Source organism: Coregonus lavaretus (genome assembly GCF_964263955.1).
Source record: "Coregonus lavaretus genome assembly, chromosome: 16".
NCBI classification, from domain to species: domain Eukaryota; kingdom Metazoa; phylum Chordata; class Actinopteri; order Salmoniformes; family Salmonidae; genus Coregonus; species Coregonus lavaretus.
Window position 1 is genome coordinate 22813425 of NC_140003.1, and position 23210 is coordinate 22836634.

The 23210-nt window shown below is 43.7% G+C and overlaps 2 protein-coding genes across 2 annotated transcripts; both read right to left on the minus strand.

Annotated features, from left to right (window-relative positions):
• Nucleotides 1-407: 407 nt before the first annotated feature.
• LOC311144105 (gamma-crystallin M3-like) lies at nt 408-12060 on the minus strand (the record flags this gene model as incomplete). Its single annotated transcript, XM_084180078.1, has 3 exons — nt 408-707; nt 831-1073; nt 11938-12060. The coding sequence occupies 3 exons, from the start codon at nt 12058-12060 to the stop codon at nt 408-410; spliced, it is 666 nt and encodes a 221-aa protein (XP_084036204.1).
• Nucleotides 12061-17233: 5173 nt separating this feature from the next.
• Nucleotides 17234-18149, minus strand: LOC311144111 (gamma-crystallin M3-like; the record flags this gene model as incomplete). The annotated part of the gene is made up of 3 exons (XM_084180084.1): nt 17234-17533; nt 17665-17907; nt 18138-18149. The coding sequence occupies 3 exons, from the start codon at nt 18147-18149 to the stop codon at nt 17234-17236; spliced, it is 555 nt and encodes a 184-aa protein (XP_084036210.1).
• Between the last annotated feature and the right edge of the window lie 5061 nt (nt 18150-23210).

Sequence of the window (23210 nt, forward strand, 5' to 3'; positions counted from 1 at the left end):
ACGTCTATAGTTTACAAATATATATATTGTGTTGTTGCCTATATGGCTGATTATTATACAATACAACAATACAATAATTATTATAACATACAACAGTAAATAAATGAGTTGTGAAAACAATTTGCTTAACAATGTACACTAGTGTTGGCATTCCTCCAATAAAAGTGCACAGTAATACATGTGTATTTAGATCTGAGATATCACTGGATGTTACTTTACATCGAGCATACTATATATCTATTGTACACAATCATATCTACACAAAAACTTTGAAATGTAAGTATTGAAATAGTGAAATCCTTAAACATGGAGTGCGCTCAGTAAAATAATCACAAAACAAGACAATGTAGCAGTTTTAAAAGTTGGAAATAAATTTAATATACAATTTTCATAAATATTTGAGGAAATTACATAGTCATGTTGTCCATGATACGCCTCATGCTCATGAACCTCATGCCACCGCTCATGCCTCCCATTCCCATGCCCATCTCTCTGAAGCTCCTGTACTCTCCAGGCCTCATGTACATCTGCCTGCCTCTGAAGTGGGGCTGCTCGTACATCAGCCAGTGACCGTCCATCACGTTGCAGGACTGGCAGTCGGACATACGGTAACGATCCATAATGGAGTCACAGTCATCCATAATCTCGTGCATCTGACCTCCGAAGTTCTCCCTCTCGTAGATCCTCATCCTGAAGTTTCCACGGTGCTGTTAGAAGGAAATAACAGGTTTCATTGATCAGATAAATTACATATAAACTTGTGTAATATGAGAGTTTTATTTTCAATGACAAGATTATTCTATTTTAAAGATGAAATATTTTCAACCTACCATGGGGATCATGCGGCTGGACCTGATGCAGTCATTCATTCCCATCATACGCTGGTAGTCGGAGTACTCTCCCCTCTTCATGAAGTACTGGTTTCCCATGAAGTTGGGGCGATCGTAGACCATGAAGCAGCCACTCTCAACCCTGCAAGAGTGGCACCTGCTCAGGTAGGAGGACATGTCAGGGCAGTCCTGGCTGGTCTCATAGGAACGACCCTGGAAGTTCCTGTCCTCGTAGAAGATGATCTGAAAATACAAAATAAAACATTTGTAAATATTATTACCAGAGAAATATATTGAAAGATATTGCGATTGTAATCGACTAAACCAGCCATTATTCAATCATTAAACTTAAAACTGTAGGCTAAAACACTGTGCTTACCTTGCCCATCATGGTTGCAGTTGTTTCTTTGAGCTGTGCTGTTGCTACACTGATGTCCTGTCTGTGTTAACCCTTACTTTTATACCTGACCAAACCCAAAGAATCTGTGGGCCCCATTGTGTAAACCCCTGACCCAGCAACAGTATAGAGGCCTATAGAGTGCTGAAGTGCTTTCGCTACATTTCCATGTGACTCGATCCCACGAAGACTTTAGAATGGGCTTTTCCATTGAGAAGTCAATACAACTAAGCTTTTGGAAGTAGTATACAATGGTCTGTTTTACATATTTCAAAACACTCTAGGTATTTAGTGAAACATTTTCAGTGAAAGTGTTATTTTGCTTTAGTTTGTTTTTATGCCATAGCCGTGACATAATCCATAAGTCTTTCAAAACAGCTTGAATTTTGGTTTCATGGGTCGGTTGGTGACTGTGTATAGTTTTAAGTCATTTGGTACATACAATAAATGCCAAGAAATTATATTATCTTAATAGTTAAGAAAATATTATCCCGAGTGGCGCAGCGGTCTAAGGCAATGCATCGCATCGCAGATCTGGGTTCGATCCCGGGCTGTGTCGCAGCCGGCCGCGACCGGGAGACCCATGAGGCGGTGCAGAATTGTCCAGCGTCGTCTGGGTTAGGGGAGGGTTTGGCCGGCTGGGATGTCTTTGTCCCATCGTGCTCTAGCAACTCCATGTGGTGGGCCGGGCGCATACACGCTGACTTCGGTCGCCAGCTGTACGGTGTTTCCTCCGACACATTGGTGCGGCTGGCTTCCGGGTTAAGCGAGCAGTGTCAAGAAGCAGTGCGGCGTGGCAGGGTCGTGTTTCGGAGTACGCATTTCTCTCGACCTTCGCCTCTCCCGAGTCCGTACGGGAGTTGCAGCGATGGGACAAGACTGTAGTACACAGCGTTGTACGAGATCTTCAGTTCCTTGGCAATTTCTCGCATAGAATAGCCTTCATTTCTCAGAACAAGAATAGACTGACGAGTTTCAGAACAAAGTTAATTTGTTTCTGGCCATTTTGAGCCTGTATTCGAACCCACAATTGCTGATGCTCCAGATACTCAACTAGTCTCAAGAAGGCCAATTTTATTGCTTCTTTAATCAGCACAACGGTTTTCAGCTGTGCTAACATAATTGCAAAAGGGTTTTCTAATGATCAATTAGCCTTTTAAAATGATAAACTTGGATTAGCAAACACAACGTGCCATTGGAACACAGGACTGATGGTTGCTGATAATGGACCTCTGTACGCCTATGTAGATATTCCAATAAAAATCAGCCGTTTCCAGCTACAATAGCCATTTACAACATAAAAAATGTCTACACTGTATTTCTGATCAATTTGATGTTATTTTAATGGACAAAAAAATTGCTTTTCTTTCGAAAACAAGGACACTTCTAAGTGACCCCAAACTTTTGAATGGTAGCGTATATAAAGTCTATAAATAGTTACTCTTAATGATAAATTAAATTACCAGAACATTAATAATAATTATATATTCCCACGGGGGGCCAGTATGAAAAATGTATGCACTCACTATGTCACGGTTTCGGCCGAGGCTGCTCCTCCTCCTGGTTCGGGCAGGCTTCGGCGGTCGTCGTCCCCGGAGTACTAGCTGCCACCGATCTATGTTTCATGTTCGTTTGGTTTTGTCTTGATGTTGTACACCTGTGTCTTGTTAGTCCTCGTTAGTGTCCTATTTAGTTCTCGTTGTGTGTGTTTGTCTTTGTGTGTGATTGCTCTTCTGTTTTGTGTTGGAGCTACGTACTTCCCTCCAGTGTTTTGGAGAGGTTTTTCGCACATGTTAGTGCGCCGTTTGTTTGACGCCTGTGTGCGCCGTTATTTCGCCTTCGGGCTTATTGTGCTTATTTTCTACGTGAATATTGCACTAAAGTCTTTTGGACTGAGCTTCTGCGTCCTGCGCTTGATTCATGCACCACACCCACCTTCAGCACCCCTTGACAGAATCACACACACCAAAATGGAATCAGCAGGATCTGCAGTTACGCCTGAGTCGCTCGAGGAGCATGTTCGCGGCCAAGATGACCAGATACGACAACTGGGGACCGCTCTACAGGACGTCATCAACACCCTGCACCGATGGGAGGCCAGCGGGGTACCCACACCTCCACCTACCCTGCCAACCCCATCGGCCGGTCCACCAGTCCCAGGTCCGGAACCCAGGGGGATTCGGCTCTCGCTCCCGAGGGCGTATGACGGAACAGCTGCCGGGTGTCAGGGGTTCCTCTTGCAGGTGGAGCTCTACCTGGCCACTGTACACCCGGTGCCCTCGGGACACGAGAGCGTTTCCGCCCTCATCTCCTGTCTCACGGGCAAGGCGTTGGAGTGGGCTAACGCCGAGTGGAGGAAGATGGACGCCAACACCATCTCCTACGCCGAGTTCTCCCGCCGCTTCAAGGCCGTGTTCGACCATCCACCTGAGGGCAAAGCGGCGGGGGAGCGTCTAGTCCACCTGAGACAGGGGAGGAGGAGCGCACAGGCGTTTGCTCTAGAGTTCCGGACTCTAGCGGCGGACGCAGGGTGGAATGAACGGGCCCTCATCGACCATTTTCGATGTAGCCTACGGGAGGACGTTCAACGTGAGTTGGCCTGCAGGGATACCCATCTCACCTTTGACCAGTTGGTCGATATGTCCACCCGTGGACGTCCCGAGGGGGGTCCGTCCATTCCGCCCTCCGGCACCTCCGAGCCGAGCCCTATGGAGCTCGGGGGTGCCGGCGCTAGAGAAAGGAGGAGGAGGAGCCCGAGGGGGCCTGTCTCCTGCACCAAGTGCGGTCGTGGAGGGCACACTGCGGCCAGGTGCTGGGGAGGGTTCTCCGGGGGAGAAGACAACAGGCCACGCACTGGGGGGGCCTCCCAGGTGAGTAGACGTCCCACTTACCCAGAGCTTTCTGTTGCGCACTTTTGTATACCTGTGTGTTTTCCACAGGTTGCACCTCATTCCCAGCATAAGGCGCTAGTAGATTCAGGCGCAGCTGGGAATTTTGTTGATCGGAAGTTTTGTTTAGATTTAGGGATCCCTCTCCTACCTGTTGACAAACCTTTTCCCGTTCATGCCTTAGATAGCCGCCCGTTGGGGTCGGGGTTGATTAGGGAGATCACAGCACCACCCGTGCGCAGGGGGGTCGTGAAGAGACTATACAGCTGTATCTGATCGACTCTCCTGCGTACCCAGTGGTGCTGGGAATTCCCTGGTTAAGCACCCATAACCATGCTATTTCGTGGCAACAGAGGGCTCTCAATGGGTGGTCTGCTCAGTGTGAGGGGCGATGTCTGGGTGTTTGCGTAGGGGCGACTTCTGTGGAAAGTCCAAACCAAGTGCCCGCACTGCACATTCCGCCTGAATATGGGGATTTAGCTCTCGTGTTTAGTAAAGCTAGGGCGACGCAGTTGCCTCCTCATAGACAGGGGGATTGTGCGATTGATCTCCAGGCAGGAGCAGCGCTCCCACGGAGCCACGTGTATCCTTTGTCTCAAGAGGAGAGAAAAGCTATGGAAACTTACATAGCCGAATCTTTGAGACAGGGATACATACGGCCCTCCACTTCTCCCGCCTCCTCAAGCTTCTTTTTTGTGGATGGTTGCGCCCGTGCATCGATTACCGTGGTCTCAATCAGATTACTGTGAAATACAGTTATCCACTCCCTCTGATTGCGACCATGACGGAGTCATTGCATGGAGCGCGGTTTTTCACAAAATTGGATCTCAGGAGCGCGTATAACTTGGTGCGCATTAGGGAGGGCGACGAATGGAAGACAGCGTTTAGTACCACGTCAGGTCATTTCGAATATCTCGTCATACCATATGGGTTGATGAATGCTCCATCAGTCTTCCAATCCTTCGTAGATGACATTTTCCGGGATATGCAGGGACAAGGGGTGGTCGTGTACATTGATGACATTCTGGTGTACTCGTCTACCCGAGCCGAGCATATAACCCTGGTGCGTCGTGTATTGAGGAGGCTGTTGGAGCATGACCTATATGTCAAGGCAGAGAAATGTCTGTTCTTCCAGGAGTCGGTCTCCTTTTTGGGTTATCGGTTGTCCGCGTCAGGGGTGAGAATGGAGGTGGATCGTGTGTCCGCTGTGCGTAATTGGCAAACTCCAACCACTGTAAAAGAGGTGCAGCAGTTCTTGGGCTTTGCGAATTACTACCGGAGGTTTATCCGGGGTTTTGGACAGGTGGCAGCTCCCATCACGTCCCTTCTGAAAGGGGGTCCGGTGCGCCTGCAGTGGTCAGCTGATGCGGACAGGGCTTTTAGGAGACTGAAGGACCTGTTTACGTCGGCTCCGGTGCTGGCGCATCCGGATCCCGCATTACCCTTTCAGGTTGAGGTAGACGCGTCTGAGGCTGGTATAGGGGCCGTTCTCTCTCAACGGTCCGGCATGCCACCTAAACTCCGCCCCTGTGCTTTTTACTCAAAAAAGCTCAGCCCGGCAGAGCGTAACTATAACGTTGGGGACAGGGAGCTGTTAGCTGTAGTTCAAGCCCTTAAGGTGTGGAGGCATTGGCTTGAGGGGGCTCAACACCCTTTCCTCATTTTGACTGACCATCGGAACCTGGAGTACATCCGGGCAGCGAGGAGACTGAACCCTCGCCAGGCTCGATGGAGTATGTTTCTCACCAGGTTCGTATTTAAAATCACGTACATCCCTGGGTCCCAGAATGGTAAGGCAGATGCGCTGTCCCGGCGGTATGACACGGAGGAGAGGTCCGTTGAGCCTACTCCCATACTACCGGAGTCTTGCCTTGTGGCACCGGTGGTGTGGGAGGTCGATGCCGAAATCGAGCGAGCGTTGCGTACCGACCCCAGCCCTCCACAGTGTCCTGAGGGTCGGAAGTACGTTCCGCTCGAGATTCGGGATCGACTCATTTACTGGGCTCACACGTCACCCTCCTCTGGACATCCGGGTATTGGCCGGACAGTGCATTGCCTTAGCACTAAATACTGGTGGCCCACTTTGGCTAGGGATGTGAGGGTTTATGTCTCCTCCTGCTCGGTGTGCGCCCAGTGTAAGGCGCCCCGACATCTGCCCAGGGGTAAGTTACAACCCCTGCCCGTTCCACAACGACCATGGTCCCACCTCTCGGTGGATTTTGTGACCTTCCCCTCTCTCAGGGGAATACCACCATCCTGGTCGTTGTGGACCGGTTCTCTAAGGCCTGTCGTCTTCTCCCTATGTCGGGTCTTCCTACTGCCCTACAGACCACTGAGGCCCTATTTACCCACGTCTTCCGGCATTACGGGGTACCCGAGGATATAGTGTCTGATCGAGGCCCCCAGTTTACCTCCCGTGTTTGGAGAGCGTTTGGGGGTCTCGGTTAGCCTTACCTCAGGGTACCACCCGGAGAGTAACGGGCAGGTAGAACGTGTCAACCAGGATGTGGGTAGGTTTCTGAGGTCGTATTGCCAGGCCGGCCGGAGGAGTGGGCACGGTACATTCCCTGGGCCGAGATGGCCCAGAACTCTCTCCGCCACTCCTCTACCAACCTAACCCCCTTCCAATGTGTGTTAGGTTACCAGCCGGTTCTGGCACCTTGGCAGCAGAGCCAGATCGAGGCCCCTGCGGTGGATGATTGGATGAGGCGCTCGGAAGAGACGTGGAACGCTGCCCACGTCCACCTGCAGCGGGCCGTCCTTCGTCACAAGGCGAGCGCCGATCTCCACCGCAGTGAGGGGCCGGTGTACGCACCCGGAGATCGAGTCTGGCTCTCTACCAGAAACCTACCCCTCCGCCTGCCCTGCCGGAAGCTGGGTCGGCGGTTTGTGGGGCCCTTTAAAGTCCTGAGAAGATTGAACGAGGTGTGTTATAGGTTACATCTACCTGTTGAGTATAAGAATATTAACCCCTCGTTCCATGTGTCTCTTCTCAGGCCGGTGGTAGCTGGTCCACTCCAGGACAATGAGATAGGGGAGACTCCTCCGCCCCCACTGGACATCGAGGGGGCTCCGGCGTACACCGTTCGGTCCATCTTGGACTCAAGACGCCGGATGGGGGGTCTCCAGTATCTCGTGGAGTGGGAGGGGTACGGCCCGGAGGAGCGGTGCTGGGTGCCGCGGAGGGACATCCTAGACCCATCTCTCCTGTCGGAGTTCCACCGGGACCATCCCGCGCGCCCTGCTCCGCGTCCTCCTGGTCGTCCCCGAGGCCGGGGTCGGCGCACGGCTGGAGCCGCGCGTCAAGGGGGGGGTACTGTCACGGTTTCGGCCGAGGCTGCTCCTCCTCCTGGTTCGGGCAGGCTTCGGCGGTCGTCGTCCCCGGAGTACTAGCTGCCACCGATCTATGTTTCATGTTCGTTTGGTTTTGTCTTGATGTTGTACACCTGTGTCTTGTTAGTCCTCGTTAGTGTCCTATTTAGTTCTCGTTGTGTGTGTTTGTCTTTGTATGTGATTGCTCTTCTGTTTTGTGTTGGAGCTACGTACTTCCCTCCAGTGTTTTGGAGAGGTTTTTCGCACATGTTAGTGCGCCGTTTGTTTGACGCCTGTGTGCGCCGTTATTTCGCCTTCGGGCTTATTGTGCTTATTTTCTACGTGAATATTGCACTAAAGTCTTTTGGACTGAGCTTCTGCGTCCTGCGCTTGATTCATGCACCACACCCACCTTCAGCACCCCTTGACACACTAACTGTAAGTCGCTTTGGATAAGAGCGTCTGCTAAATGACTAAAATGCTAAATGTAAAAAATTAGACCATCAAAGGAGACCTATAACGTCCCCTACAGTACACTGTCTAATTTTCTCTTAATTAGAGGTCTAATTTATAGTAGCTGGATTTCCCCAAATTTTTCCCTGCCGTTCTCCACTACACGATGCTCCTCTCCAATACATATTTTCGATTTAGTTACAGGAACACTGCCGTGTCCATATTAATTCAAACATAAAATATGCTATTTAGCAGATGCTTTTATCCAAAGCAACTTACATCAGTGAGTGCATACATTTTCATATTGGTGGCCCCAACAGCAATTAAACCCACGACCCTGATGTTCCTATCGTCATGCTCTTACCAACTGAGCCACACATGACCACTAACCATCATTTCCTTGGGAAGAATGCTTTCCTGAAATCTGCTTCCATACCTCAAGCTATGATGCAAAACAAAAAAAAATGTTTGTGAAAGTCTGAGTTAAATGCACATTTCTCAAGTTAGGATTAAGCAGAAATAATACTGTATCATACCGTATTTTGTAGTTCTTGGAAACCCTGCTGTAGATTGTTTTATTCAGGCCTTTGGTTTTTGTTATGACATAATCATTATTGTGTATTTGCATTAAGCACATACTGACCTGTTAAATCAAACGTTATATAGTATGACATTTTCTTATAAATGATTTTTGAAGCACCAGGCACAAAGACTTTATGAAGTCCTTGCTAATCAGAAACAACTTGGATTTGATTTAGACATTTACCAAAACCATCACTCCTTTTGTTTGTGCTTGCCATTGAGTCATCAAATGCACCAAATCAAAATGCAATTTGATATTTTACATACATTTACTACAGATTTAGGTCAAACGGCTTTTAGTTTCTATGTACCGCACACGTGGAACAATCTTCAAAATACCCTACAGTTGGACGCACTGGTGCCTTTCAGGCAGTTCAGAGTGTTCAGAGTGTTGGTGGAGGACCTCTTCACAGAGGAATGTGCTTGTTTTTTATAATTGTGTTTTTTTGTATTTGTGTTGCCTGTGGTCCCGCCTTGATTGAAGTATTTGTGTCTCTAACTTCTTAATGTGTAATTGCTTGCTGCTCTTGTGATGCAGGGCTCCCTTACAAAATATACTTTGGTCTCTGCTTAAATAAAGGTAAAATATGTTTTTTTGTCAAAAACAGTGATGTTAAAATGATATACCAAATTTATAAGATAAACAGGTGTTTTAAATCAGCGGTACAACAAGGTATTATTGATAATGAATCAATGTGAAAATCTGATTAAACACAGTAAAAAAATATTTTGGCTTGTAGTAACAGTCAAACTTGACTTGAGTGCCTTACTTTAGACGTTAAATCATTTTGGCCACATCTATCCTGTAATCTATCCTTACAACCTGGAATTAAAATGGATTTTTTGGGGGTTTGTATCATTTGATTTACACAACATGCCTACCACTTTGAAGATGCAAAATATTGTTTATTGTGAAACAAACAAGAAATAAGACAAAAAAACTGAAAATCTGAGCATGCATAACTATTCAAGTCAATACTTTGTAGAGCCACCTTTTTCAGCAATTACAGCTGCAAGTCTCTTGGGGTATGTCTCTATAAGCTTGGCACATCTAGCCACTGGGATTTCTGCCCATTCTTCAAGGCAAAACTGCTCCAGCTCCTTCAAGTTGGATGGGTTCCGCTGGTGTACAGCAATCTTTAAGTCATACCACAGATTCTCAATTGGATTGAGGTCTGGGCTTTGACTAGGCCATTCCAAGACATTTAAATGTTTCCCCTTAAACCACTCGAGTGTTGCTTTAGCAGTATGCTTAGGGTCATTGTCCTGCTGGAAGGTGAACCTCCGTCCCAGTCTCAAATCTCTGGAAAACTGAAACAGGTTTCCCTCAAGCATTTCCCTGTATTTAGCGCCATCCATCTTTCCTTCAATTCTGATCAGTTTCCCAGTCCCTGTCGATTAAAAACATCCCCACAGCATGATGCTGCCACCACCATGCTTCACTGTGGGGATGGTGTTCTTGGGGTGATGAGAGGTGTTGGGTTTGCGCCAGACATATCGTTTTCCTTGATGGCCAAAAAGCTCAATTTTAGTCTCATCTGACCAGAGTACCTTCTTCCATATGTTTGGGGAGTCTCTCACATGCCTTTTGGCGAACACCAAACGTGTTTGCTTATTTTTTTCTTTAAGCAATGGCTTTTTTCAGGCCACTCTTCCGTAAAGCCCAGCTCTGTGGAGTGTACTGCTTAAAGTGGTCCTCTGGACAGATACTCCAATCTCCTTTGTAGAGCTTTGCAGCTCCTTCAGGGTTATCTTTGATCTCTTTGTTGCCTATCTGATTAATGGCCTCCTTGCCTGGTCCGTGAGTTTTGGTTGGCGGCCCTCTCTTGGCAGGTCTGTTGTGCTACCATATTCTTTCAATTTTTTATAATGAATTTAATGGTGCTCCGTGGGATGTTCAAAGTTTCTGATATTTTTTTATAACCCAACCCTGATCTGTACTTTTCCACAACTTTGTCCTTGACCTGTTTGGAGAGCTCCTTGGTCTTCATGGTGCTGCTTGCTTGGTGGTGCCCCTTGCTTAGTGGTGTTGCAGACTCTGGGGCCTTTCAGAACAGGTGTATATATACTGAGATCATGTGACAGATCATGTGACACTTAGATTGCACACAGGTGGAATTTATTTAACTAATTATGTGACTTCTGAAGGTAATTGGTTGCACCAGATCTTATTTAGGGGCTTCATAGCAAAGGGGTTGAATACATATGCACGCACCACTTTTCCGTTATTTATTTTGTCTAATTTTTTTAAACCAGTTATTTTTTAAATTTTACTTCACCAATTTACATCATTTTGTGTATGTCCATTACATGAAATCCAAATAAAAATCCATTTAAATTACAGGTTGTAATGCAACAAAATAGGATGAATACTTTTGCAAGGCACTGTATGCATCCTACTTTTGTAGAGAAAGCTTTCAATCCACCGGACACCTTTTGAGCAAATCTACATGGGGGACAACTAGCACAGCAAGAAAGTTGGGCGAGCAACATGGAGAAGAGGATCATAGAGACTGAGAATAATTGTGTCTTCTTTCTCTTTCCAGACCTTTGACCTTTGGAATAGAAAAAGTTTATTGTCCAGATAATGTGGCAATTTTGTTTTGGAAATAATTACCACACTCAACTGTCTCATTATAATACATGTTAATTAAACTTCCTCTCTGTGAATGCAAAAAATAATGAGTTTCAGCCAGAAATGTACAGGTTATTTTGAATAAATCACACAAATATCAGTTTTTAGTAAGTCAAATATTTATTGACAGTAATTTGATATTGGTGCATTTAATTACAAGAATCCATGATACGCCTCATGCTCATGAACCTCATGCCACTCATGCCCATCTCTCTGAAGCCCCTGCACTCTCCAGGCCTCATGTACATCATCCTGCCTCTGAAGTGGGGATGCTCGAACATCAGCCAGTGGCCGTCCATCACGTTGCAGGACTGGCAGTCAGACATGTGGTAACGCTCCTGGATGGAGTCACAGTCGTCCATCATCTCGTGCATCTGACCTCCGAAGTTCTCCCTCTCATAGATCCTCATCCTGAAGTTTCCACGGTGCTGTTAGGAGGAACACACAATCATCAACCTTTTACTACAGTGTGCTAAATCAGGGGCTAAATCAGTGTTTCTAGGTAGTCTGAAACAAATCTGCACCTCATACACATGGTTATGGTCTTTAAAAAAGTTGACACCTGTACCGTGTCAGATATAGAGTTGAAATGAATGACAGTTTGCATCCCAATATTACACTTTATATACATCACAGAAGACTGAAATATAACAAAACCGTTTGACAAACATTAAAAAATATATATATATGAATTGTGAAATTATGAAAAATATTAATATCACTCCATCCATGAGGCCACTAGAGGGTGATTTAGTCATTTGATTGCAGGAAATTAAATATTTTATTCAGAGTAAGTAGTAATGTTTCTGTAAAATTTCAGATGAATGTATTTGCACTTACCATGGGGATCATGCGGCAGGACCTGATACCATCGCTCATTCCCATCATGCGCTGGTAGTCAGAATACTCTCCCCTCCTCAAGAAGAACTGGTTTCCCATGAAGTTGGGGCGTTCGTACACCATGAAGCAGCCATTCTCCACCCTGCAGGAGTGGCACCTGCTCATGTAGGAGGACATGTCAGAGCAGTCGCTCATGCACTCATAAGAGCGGCCCTGGAAATTTCTGTCCTCGTAGAAGATGATCTGAAAATAAAAAGATAGCTAATGTTAAGAACAGTACTTAGAAGAATATAATTAATAATAATATAAAATAATATAAATAATAAAATAATATGAATACACTGCCAATATCAATATATGTAATATTTCTAACTTTGCCCATGGTGGTGGTTGGTGGTGTATTTGTTCCTCAAAACACTGTGAACACTGCTGCTGCACTGATGCCCTGTCTGTTTTAACCCCTTACTTTTATACCTGACCAACTCAAATAAACCATGGCCCCCATTGTTGAAACTCCTGACCCAGCAACATGGTATAGCGATCTATAGAGTGTTGAGGTGCTTTCGTAACATTTCAACAGGCATGGTTCCCCAGGAGACTTTTGTGAATGGAATTTTCAGTTCACGAGAATGTTCAAAGTCCCCAAAGCAACTGCATTTTGGCACATTCTTTACCTGTAGGTCTAAAGTTGTCTTTAAAAAAATATATGTTTTAATTGGTTGATTACGTTGATATTGAATGTTTAGGGTGAATTAAAATTCTAGACCATTCTAGACCATTTCCTGGTAATACAGAAAGGCATAAACAGAATTGTGGGTATCAGGTAATTATATATTTATATAGAGGGGTTATTTTGAGTAATTATTCTATTCAGCTTTACTTCAGTAAAGCTAAATCCCAGAAATAATAGAGCAACTGGAGCAGAGGTGCTACCTAAAGGTAGTTACTGAATGTGTAAGAAAGGCAAAACACATATGGAACATTTCTAGGTTAAAAAGAAAGAGAAATATGAAAAAGTATGGTATTGGTAGCACATTATATTAATAAGTCTTGTTTCAGCTGGTATTATTACTGGTATTTGATAGCAAATTATACTGTAAACATTTCTAATTTCATTAAGAATTCACATATTAGTAACTACCTATTCATAAGGGAGGCTATATAGTGGTGCTAGTTTCAACAAAAACTTAATTGACTGATAGTTTTGTTAACACAACTTGATTTTAAGGCAGCAGGGTAACTCTAAAATATAAGTTGCCCCAAAGCCATCGAATGTTATGTTGTCAACTCAAGTTGAGTTATTAGGCAATACAGTATTTGTAATATACAAGGACATGCAACTTTACATTTTAAGTCAGTGGGATAAACCAATCGTTTTAAGTTGAAACACAACACTTATTTTTGTATTTTTCTTTTACAGATTAATTTTTTGGTACTGAATGTCTTCAATGAATATGCTCATGTTCTATGGGTTAATATACTGTATCATCTTGAGTCACACCTGCTCCTTGACTTTGAAATTCCTTGTCACTGGCTTGCAGCAATGTCAATTTTCAATTACTTTTCAAGTTCTTACTTCTGAACTATACTGAAGAAAAAAAAGTGCTACATGCAACAATTTCAAAGATTTTACTGAGTTACAGTTCATATAAGGAAATCAGTCAATTGAAATAAATTAATTAGGCCCTAATCTATGGATTTCACATGACTGGGAATACAGATATGCATCTGTTGGTCACAGATACCTAAAATAAATAGTAGGGTCATGGGTCAGAAAACCAGTAAGTATCTGGTGTGACCACCATTTGCCTCATACAGTACGACACATCTCCTTCGCATAGAGTTGATCAGGCTGTTGATTGTGGCCTGTGGTATGTTGTCCCACTCCTCTTCAATGGCTGTGCGAAGTTGCTGGATATTGGCGGGAACTGGAACACGCTGTCATACACGTCGATCCAGTGCATCCCAAACATGCTCAATGGGTGAGTACGCAGGCCACAGAAGCATGGGGGCTGCGCATTATCATGCTGAAACATGAGGTGATGGCGGCTGATGAATGGCACGACAATGGGTGTCGGGATTTCATTTACAAGGTGCACTACATAACCAAAAGTATGTGGACACCTGCTCGTCAAACATCTCATTCCAAAATCATGGGCATTAATATGGAGTTGGTCTCCCTTTGTTGCTATAACAGCCTTCCACTCTTCTGGGAAGGCTTTCCACCAGATGTTGGAAGATTGCTGCGGGGACTTGCTTCCATTCAGTGACAAGAGCATTAGTGAGGTCGGGCACTAATGTTGGGTGATTAGGCCTGGCTCGCAGTCGGCGTTCCAATTCATCCCAAAGGTGTTTGATGGGCTCTGTGTCAGGGCTCTGTGCAGGCCAGTCAAGTTCTTACACACGGATCTAAACAAACCATTTCTGTATGGACCTCACTTTGTGCACGGGGGCATTGTCATGTTGAAACAGGAAAGGGCCTTCCCCAAACTGTTGCCACAAAGTGGAAGCACAGAATCGTCTAGAATATCATTGTATGCTGTAGTGTTAAGATTTCCATTCATTGGAACTGAGGGGCCTAGCCCAAACCATGAAAAACAGCCCCAGACCATTATTCCTCCTCCACCAAACTCTACAGTTGGCACTATGCATTGGGGCAGGTAGCGTTCTCCTGGCATCCGCCAAACTCAGATTCGTCCATCGAACTGCCAGATGGTGAAGCATGATTCATCACTCCAGAGAACGGATTTCCACTGCTCCAGAGTCCAATGCGGCGAACTTTACACCACTCCAGCCGACGCTTGGCATTGTGCATGGTGATCTTAGGCTTGTGCTGACGTTGCTTCCAGAGGCAGTTTGGAACTCAGTAGTGAGTGTTGCAACCGAGGACATACGATTTCAGTAAGGCCATTCTACTGCCAATGTTTGTCTGTGGAGATTGCATGGCTGTGTGCTTGATTTTATACACCTGTCAGCAACGGTGTTGCTGAAATAGCCGAATCCACTAATTTGAAGGGGTGTCCACATACACTATATATGTAAAAGTATCTCTGTGCATTGAAATTGCCATCGATAAAATGCAATTGTGTTCATTGTCAAAAGCTTATGCCTGCCCATATCATAACCCACCGCCACCATGGGGCACTCTGTTCACAACGTTAACATCAGCAAACAGCTCGCCCACACAACGCTATACACGTGGTCTGTGGTTGTGAGGCCGGTTGGACATACTGCCAAATTCTCTAAAATAACATTGGAGGCGGCTTATGGTAGATAAATGAACATTAAAATCTCTGGCAACAGCTCTGGTGGACATTCCTGCAGTCAGCATGCCAATTGCATGCTCCCTCAAAACATGAAACATCTGTGGCATTATGTTGTGTGACAGAACTGCACATTTTAGAGTGGCCTTTTATCGTCCTCAGCACAGGGTACACCTGTGTAATGATCATGCTGTTTAATCAGCTTCTTGATATGCCACACCTGTCAGGTGGATGGATTATCTTGGCAAAGGAGAAATGTTCACTAACAGGGATGTAAACAAATGTGTGCAGAAATTTGAGAGAAATACGCTTTTTGTGCGGATGGAACATTTCTGGGTTCTTTTATTTCAGCGTTTATATTTTTGTTTAGTATACATACAAAAACCACTCAGCTCATCGCAGCCATTTCTTCAGGAGAACATACAACATTCAGGAACCTCAAAAATAAAGATGATTGCTAATGTACATCATTTCTGTTGTGTTTTTCATGTGCAAAGTCGTCTCTAAATAATTGATAAGTAGCAAAGCGTCATGCACTCGATTTAGTTGGAATATTGAATTTATTATCTGAATTGAGGATTAATGGTATATTAATGGTGTATTTTGGGACAGGAGACTACAAGTTGAAGCTACATCACCGCTTGGTCATTGCCAATTTTAGCTAATTTCTGCATTAGCAATTTAAATAGCTTTTCTAACTTAATTTCCTGAATTGACATATATAAAATTAAGGCAACAGGGTAACTTGAAATTACAGGTATATAATAGCCTGCTTACTTAAAAGGTTGTCTAAAGTTGTCAAATCAGGAAATCAAGTTGAGTTGGAAAAAAAGGTAACAAAATATTTGTAACATTATAATATACAAGTTCATACAATTTAACATGTTATGTAAGTCTGGAAACGAATCTTTTAAAGTTGAAAAGGCTTATATTTTTACAGTGAGATTGTTTGACAGCTTCTCATCAGCCAGTAACAAACAATAACAGAAAGGTTCACTTTTTGGAACTCCCACTCCCATGTGTCCCCTCCCAATTCCACCCCGGCTGGTCTAACCGCTGGGTCTTTTAACTGACATAAAAAAATACATGAAAATGATTATGACTAAAAATAACAAGATTGTGTACTCTACCTGCTCAACAGTTCTGATGACATCATCCCTTCTAGAATCAACACTTCTAGAATGGACATCATCACTTCTAGAATGGCCATCATGCCACGATTTAGTTGTTGTTGGTTATTTCAGTAAGAACATGGTCATATATATGAAACGACTGCACTTTCAATAAAGTTAAATGTTCCATTACATAGTTTCTCAGAGCTGTCTAATCCATGTACTTGTGTGGTGGGGATATGTGACTGATGATCTGATCAAAATAAGGAAACATGGTTAATTGTGTTAAACTTTTTAGGATACATTAAACTTCTAATTATTTGCATTCATTAACACATTAACTTTGACAGCACTACATTTTGAATAGAGCCTACTTGCAAGTATGTATGCATACTTTCTGTTTATGTTAACGTAGTCCTTGTGCCTTCCTATAGTACTTGACCATCCAACTATTTTGGTAAAGGCAATGTAAGTAAATATCGTATGGTGATGAAACTAGCTAGCTTTTAATATGAATCTATGTAAGAATTATGAAACAATTGTTATACTGTAGGTGTAACTCTGTCGAAGTGAATACTATTCACCTACATTTTTGCTGTAAATGTAGGTTAAGCAACCATCTCAGATACTTGAACATGTATTTAAGAAACATGTTCCTTTTAAAAATCTAAAAAATGCTCAATTGTATTCATTTCTTATTCTTTTTATGCATTATATTGCTTTTTTGTATAACAATATATTTTGTATTAGTTTGTAGTAGATGGCTCTGATGTTTGAACATTTTATGTGGCATTTAAATTAAAATAAATATACTGTCACTCATAACAAATCACTCAAACTCAGAGTTTTATTTTTTAACCTTCCATGAATCGTCCCACAGAGACAAATCAGAAATACATTATTCATACAACATTGGAGCATTTACATAGACATGTTGTCCATGATACGCCTCATGCTCATGAACCTCATGCCACCGCTCATGCCTCCCATTCCCATGCCCATCTCTCTGAAGCTCCTGTACTCTCCGGGCCTCATGTACATCTGCCTGCCTCTGTAGTGGGGCTGCTCGTACATCAGCCAGTGACCGTCCATCACGTTGCAGGACTGGCAGTCAGACATACGGTAACGCTCCTGGATGGAGTCACAGTCGTCCATCATCTCGTGCATCTGACCTCCGAAGTTCTCCCTCTCGTAGATCCGCATCCTGTAGTTTCCACGGTGCTGTTAGGAGGAAAGTACAGTATAGGGTTACTTAATTGATCAGTGAAGTAATCAACAACCTCATGTTGTAGGAGAACACTACCATTAAAACATTATTTTCAAAAGACTAGATATATAAATTGTCAACCTACCATGGGGATCATGCGGCAGGACCTGATGCACTCCCTCATTCCCATCATGCTCATGTAATCGGAGTACTCTCCCCTCCTCATGAAGTACTGGTTTCCCATGAAGTTAGGGCGATCGTACACCATGAAGTTGCCGCTCTCCACCCTGCAGGAGTGGCACCTGCTCAGGTAGGAGGTCAGCTCAGGGCAGTCGGAGCTGGTCTCATAGGAACGACCCTGGAAGTTCCTGTCCTCGTAGAAGATGATCTGGGGATGACAAATGTTTTGTCAGTAATACTGTCATAAAGAGCAGAGGAGCTACAATTGATAATGTACTACTGAGCTATGATAATGAACTACATCTACATTGAACTTGAACTACATTTACCCCTGAAACTATTTCTGACATTATGAAATTGTTGTAGATGTGAAATAGTCACATAAGGTATGCAATATAGATCAAAGAAACTGAGAGCAAAATATGTTAATTTGCCTACCTTGCCCATCATGATGATGTTTGTTCTTCAGGACTGTCCTGTGACTGCACTGAATTCCTGTCTGTTTTAACCCTTACTTTTATACCTGACCAAAACCCAAAAGAATCTGTGGCCTCTCATTGTGTAAAGTCCTGACCCAGCAACACAGCATAGGGGCCTACTGCTCAGTGTTGACTTTAAATGGTTATTGTCTTTCACAGATGCATGTGTATCCATATTGTGTTCTACACATAAAGAGTAAAACAGAAGCTTCTGAACATCCTGGTCTAAAATTATTGTCACCCTTGATAAAGATGAGCAAAAAAGACTGTATAAAATAGATAATTCAGATACTGAGCTATATTGTATGCTCCAAAAAATTGAACAATTATATTCTTTTATACTAATACAATTGCTCAGAGAAGGAGATTTTTGCACCCCTAAAGATTATTATACACTGAACAAAAATATAAACGCAACATGCAACAACGTCAAAGATTTCACTGATTTACAGTTCATATAAGGCAATCAGTCAATTGAAATAAATAAATTAGGCCCTAATCTATGGATTTCACATGACTGGGAATACAGATACCTTAAAAAAAAAAGTAGGGGTGTGGATAAAAAAAACTGTAGTATCTGGTGTGACCACCATTTGCCTCATGCAGCGTTACACATCTCCTTCGCATAGAGTTGATCAGGCTGTTGATTGTGGCCTGTGGAATGTTGTCCCACTCCTCTACAATGACTGTACGAAGTTGCTGGATATTGGCGGGAACTGGAACACGCTGTCGTACACGTCGATCCAGAGCATCACAAACTTGCTCAATGGGTGACATGTCTGGTGAGTATGCAGGCCATGGAAGAACTGAGCCATTTTCAGCTTCCAGGAATTGTGTACAGATCCTTGAGACATGGTGCCAAGCATTATCATGCTGAAACATGAGGTGATGGTGGTGGATGAATGGCACAACAACGGGCCTCAGGATCTCGTCACGGCATCTCTGTGCATTCAAATTGGCATCGATAAAACGCAATTGTTTTCGTTGTCCATAGCTTATGCCTGCCCATACCATAACCCCACCACCACCATGGGGCACTCTTGTTCACAACGTTAACATCAGCAAACCACTCGCTCACACGGCATCATTCACACTGTCTGCCATCTGCCCGGTACAGTTGAAAGCGGGATTCATCCGTGAAGAGCACACTTCTCCAGCGTGCCAGTGGCCATCGAAGGTGAGCATTTGCCCACTGAAGTTGGTTACGACACCGAACTGCAGTCAGGTCAAGACCCTGGTGAGGACGACGAGCACGCAGATGAGCTTCCCTGTGACGGTTTCTGACAGTTTGTGCAAAAACTCTTCGGTTGAGCAATTCCACAGTTCCATCAGCTGTCCATGTGGCTGGTCTCAGATGATCTCGCAGGTGAAGAAGCCAGATGTGGAGATCCTGGGCTGGCCTGATTACACGTGGTCTGCAGTTGTGATGCCGGTTGAACGGACTGCCAAATTCTCAAACAACTCTGGAGGCGGCTTATGGTTGAGAAATGAACATTCAATTCTCTGGCAGCAGCTCTGCCAATTGCACGCTCCCTCAAAACTTGAGACATCTGTGGCATTGTGTTGTGTGCCAAAACTGCACATTTCAGAGTGGCCTTTTGTTTTCCCCAGCACAAGTTGCACCTGTGTAATGACGATGCTGTTTAACCCACTAAGGTCGATGTGCGGCGGAAATCTAATTAGCATAATAAAACAATCCCCATAAAGATCTGTCAGTTTAAGCTAGAGATACAGTTGAAGTCGGAAGTTTACATACACCTTAGCCAAATACATTTAAACTCAGTTTTTCACAATTCCTGACATTTAATGCTAGTAAAAATTCCCTGTCTTAGGTCAGTAAGGATCACCACTTTATTTTAAGAATGTGAAATGTCAGAATAATAGTAGAGAGAATGATTTATTTCAGCTTTTATTTCTTTCATCACATTCCCAGTGGGTCAGAAGTTTACATACACTCAATTAGTAATTGGTAGCATTGCCTTTAAATTGTTTAACTTGGGTCAAACTTTTCAGGTAGCCTTCCACAAGCTTCCCACAATAAGTTGGGTGAATTCTGGCCCATTCCTCCTGACAGAGCTGGTGTAACTGAGTCAGGTTTGTAGGCTTCCTTGCTCGCACACACTTTTTCAGTTCTGCCCACAAATTATCTATAGGATTGAGGTCAGGGCTTTGTGATGGCCACTCCGATACCTTGACTTTGTTGTCCTTAAGCCATTTTGCCACAACTTTGGAAGTATGTTTGGGGTCATTGTCCATTTGGAAGATCCATTTGCGACCAAGCTTTAACTTCCTGACTGATGTCTTGAGATGTTGCTTCAATATATCCACATAATTTTCCTTCCTCATGATGCCATCTATTTTATGAAGTGCACCAGTCCCTCCTGCAGCAAAGCACCCCCACAGCATGATGCTGCCACCCCCGTGCTTCACGCTTGGGATGGTGTTCTTCGGCTTGCAAGCCTGCCCCCCCTTTTCCTCCAAACATAGCGATGGTCATTATGGCCAAACAGTTCTATTTGTTTCATCAGACCAGAGGACATTTCTCCAAAAAGTACAATCTTTGTCCCCATGTGCAGTTGCACACCGTAGTCTGGCTTTTATATGGCGGTTTTGGAGCAGTGGCTTCTTCCTTGCTGAGCGGCCTTTCAGGTTATGTCGATATAGGACTCGTTTTACTGTGGATATAGATAATTTTGTACCTGTTTCCTCCAGCAACTTCACAAGGTCCTTTGCTGTTGTTCAGGGATTGATTTGCACTTTTCGTACCAAAGTATGTTCATCTCTAGGAGACAGAACGCTTCTCCTTCCTGAGCGGTATGACGGCTGCGTGGTCCCATGGTGTTTATACTTGCGTACTATTGTTTGTACAGATGAATGTGGTACCTTCAGGTGTTTGGAAATTGCTCCCAAGGATGAACCAGACTTGTGGAGGTCTACACATTTTTTTCTGAGGTCTTGGCTGATTTCTTTTGATTTTCCGATGATGTCAAGCAAAGAGGCACTGTTTGAAGGTAGGCCTTTGAAATACATCCACAGGTACACCTCCAATTAACTCAAATTATGTCAATTAGCCTATCAGAAGCTTCTAAAGCCATGGCATCATTTTGTGGAATTTTTCAAGATGTTTAAAGGCACAGTCAATTTAGTGTATGTAAACTTCTGACCCACTGGAATTGTGATGCAGTGAATTATAAGTGAAATAATCTGTCTGTAAAAAATTGTTGGAAAAATTACTTGTGTCATGCACAAAGTAGATGTCCTAACAGACTTGCCTAAACTATAGTTTGTTAACAAGACATTTGTGGAGTGGTTGAAAAACGAGTTTTAAATGACTCCAACCTAAGTGCATGTAAACTTCCGACTTCAACTGTATCCGTTTTCTCACAAAATTGTCTGTAGCGTCTGAACGGTTTGGCCTGCAAAACGATTATGGTTTAATTGCAGTGTAGGTACATTATGTACTTAATAAAAAGTACATATTATGTACCTACAGTACACTGCAATTACATCTGCCTATATCTACCATGTAAATGCCAAAATGATTCCTTGGCATTAGTGGACAGGTGATGAAAGTGAAATAAAAAACATCTTCATAGTTACTAGTTATAAAGTGGGCATCTGATGTTTGAAAACATGAATGAACATGAATATTATATTTTTTATAATGTACTTAATGTACAGGGTTCAGAGGATGACAGAAAGGACACAAGATCAGATGGATAACAAAGCATGCACTCTATCACGTAGGAACGATCTTCCTTTATGTGTAATCAGTTAAAGCATTACCATGTTTTATACAGATATACTAATCACGATATTTCACGTTGTTTGTCTGCAAAGTCCACTTGATCAATAGTTATTGCTTAAGTATCATATTGTGCCACTGAGTCTATTTACCAAATTTGGAGTCAATCTGACTTCTGGTTCACGAGAAGATTACAAAATATATATTAAGCATTAGCATACAGTGGGGAAAACAAGTATTTGATACACTGCCGATTTTGCAGGTTTTCCTACTTACAAAGCATGTAGAGGTCTGTAATTTACAGTGGGGAAAAAAGTATTTAGTCAGCCACCAATTGTACAAGTTCTCCCACTTAAAAAGATGAGAGACGCCTGTAATTTTCATCATAGGTACACGTCAACTATGACAGACAAAATGAGAAGAAAAAAAAATCCAGAAAATCACATTGTAGGATTTTTAATGAATTTATTTGCAAATTATGGTGGAAAATAAGTATTTGGTCAATAACAAAAGTTTCTCAATACTTTGTTATATACCCTTTGTTGGCAATGACACAGGTCAAACGTTTTCTGTAAGTCTTCACAAGGTTTTCACACACTGTTGCTGGTATTTTGGCCCATTCCTCCATGCAGATCTCCTCTAGAGCAGTGATGTTTTGGGGCTGTCACTGGGCAACACAGACTTTCAACTCCCTCCAAAGATTTTCTATGGGGTTGAGATCTGGAGACTGGCTAGGCCACTCCAGGACCTTGAAATGCTTCTTACGAAGCCACTCCTTCGTTGCCCGGGCGGTGTGTTTGGGATCATTGTCATACTGAAAGACCCAGCCACGTTTCATCTTCAATGCCCTTGCTGATGGAAGGAGGTTTTCACTCAAAATCTTACGATACATGGCCCCATTCATTCTTTCCTTTACACGGATCAGTCGTCCTGGTCCCTTTGCAGAAAAACAGCCCCAAAGCATGATGTTTCCACCCCCATGCTTCACAGTAGGTATGGTGTTCTTTGGATGCAACTCAGCATTCTTTGTCCTCCAAACACGACGAGTTGAGTTTTTACCAAAAAGTTCTATTTTGGTTTCATCTGACCATATGACATTTTCCCAATCCTCTTCTGGATCATCCAAATGCACTCTAGCGAACTTCAGATGGGCCTGGACATGTACTGGCTTAAGCAGGGGGACACGTCTGGCACTGCAGGATTTGAGTCCCTGGCGGTGTAGTGTGTTACTGATGGTAGGCTTTGTTACTTTGGTCCCAGCTCTCTGCAGGTCATTCACTAGGTCCC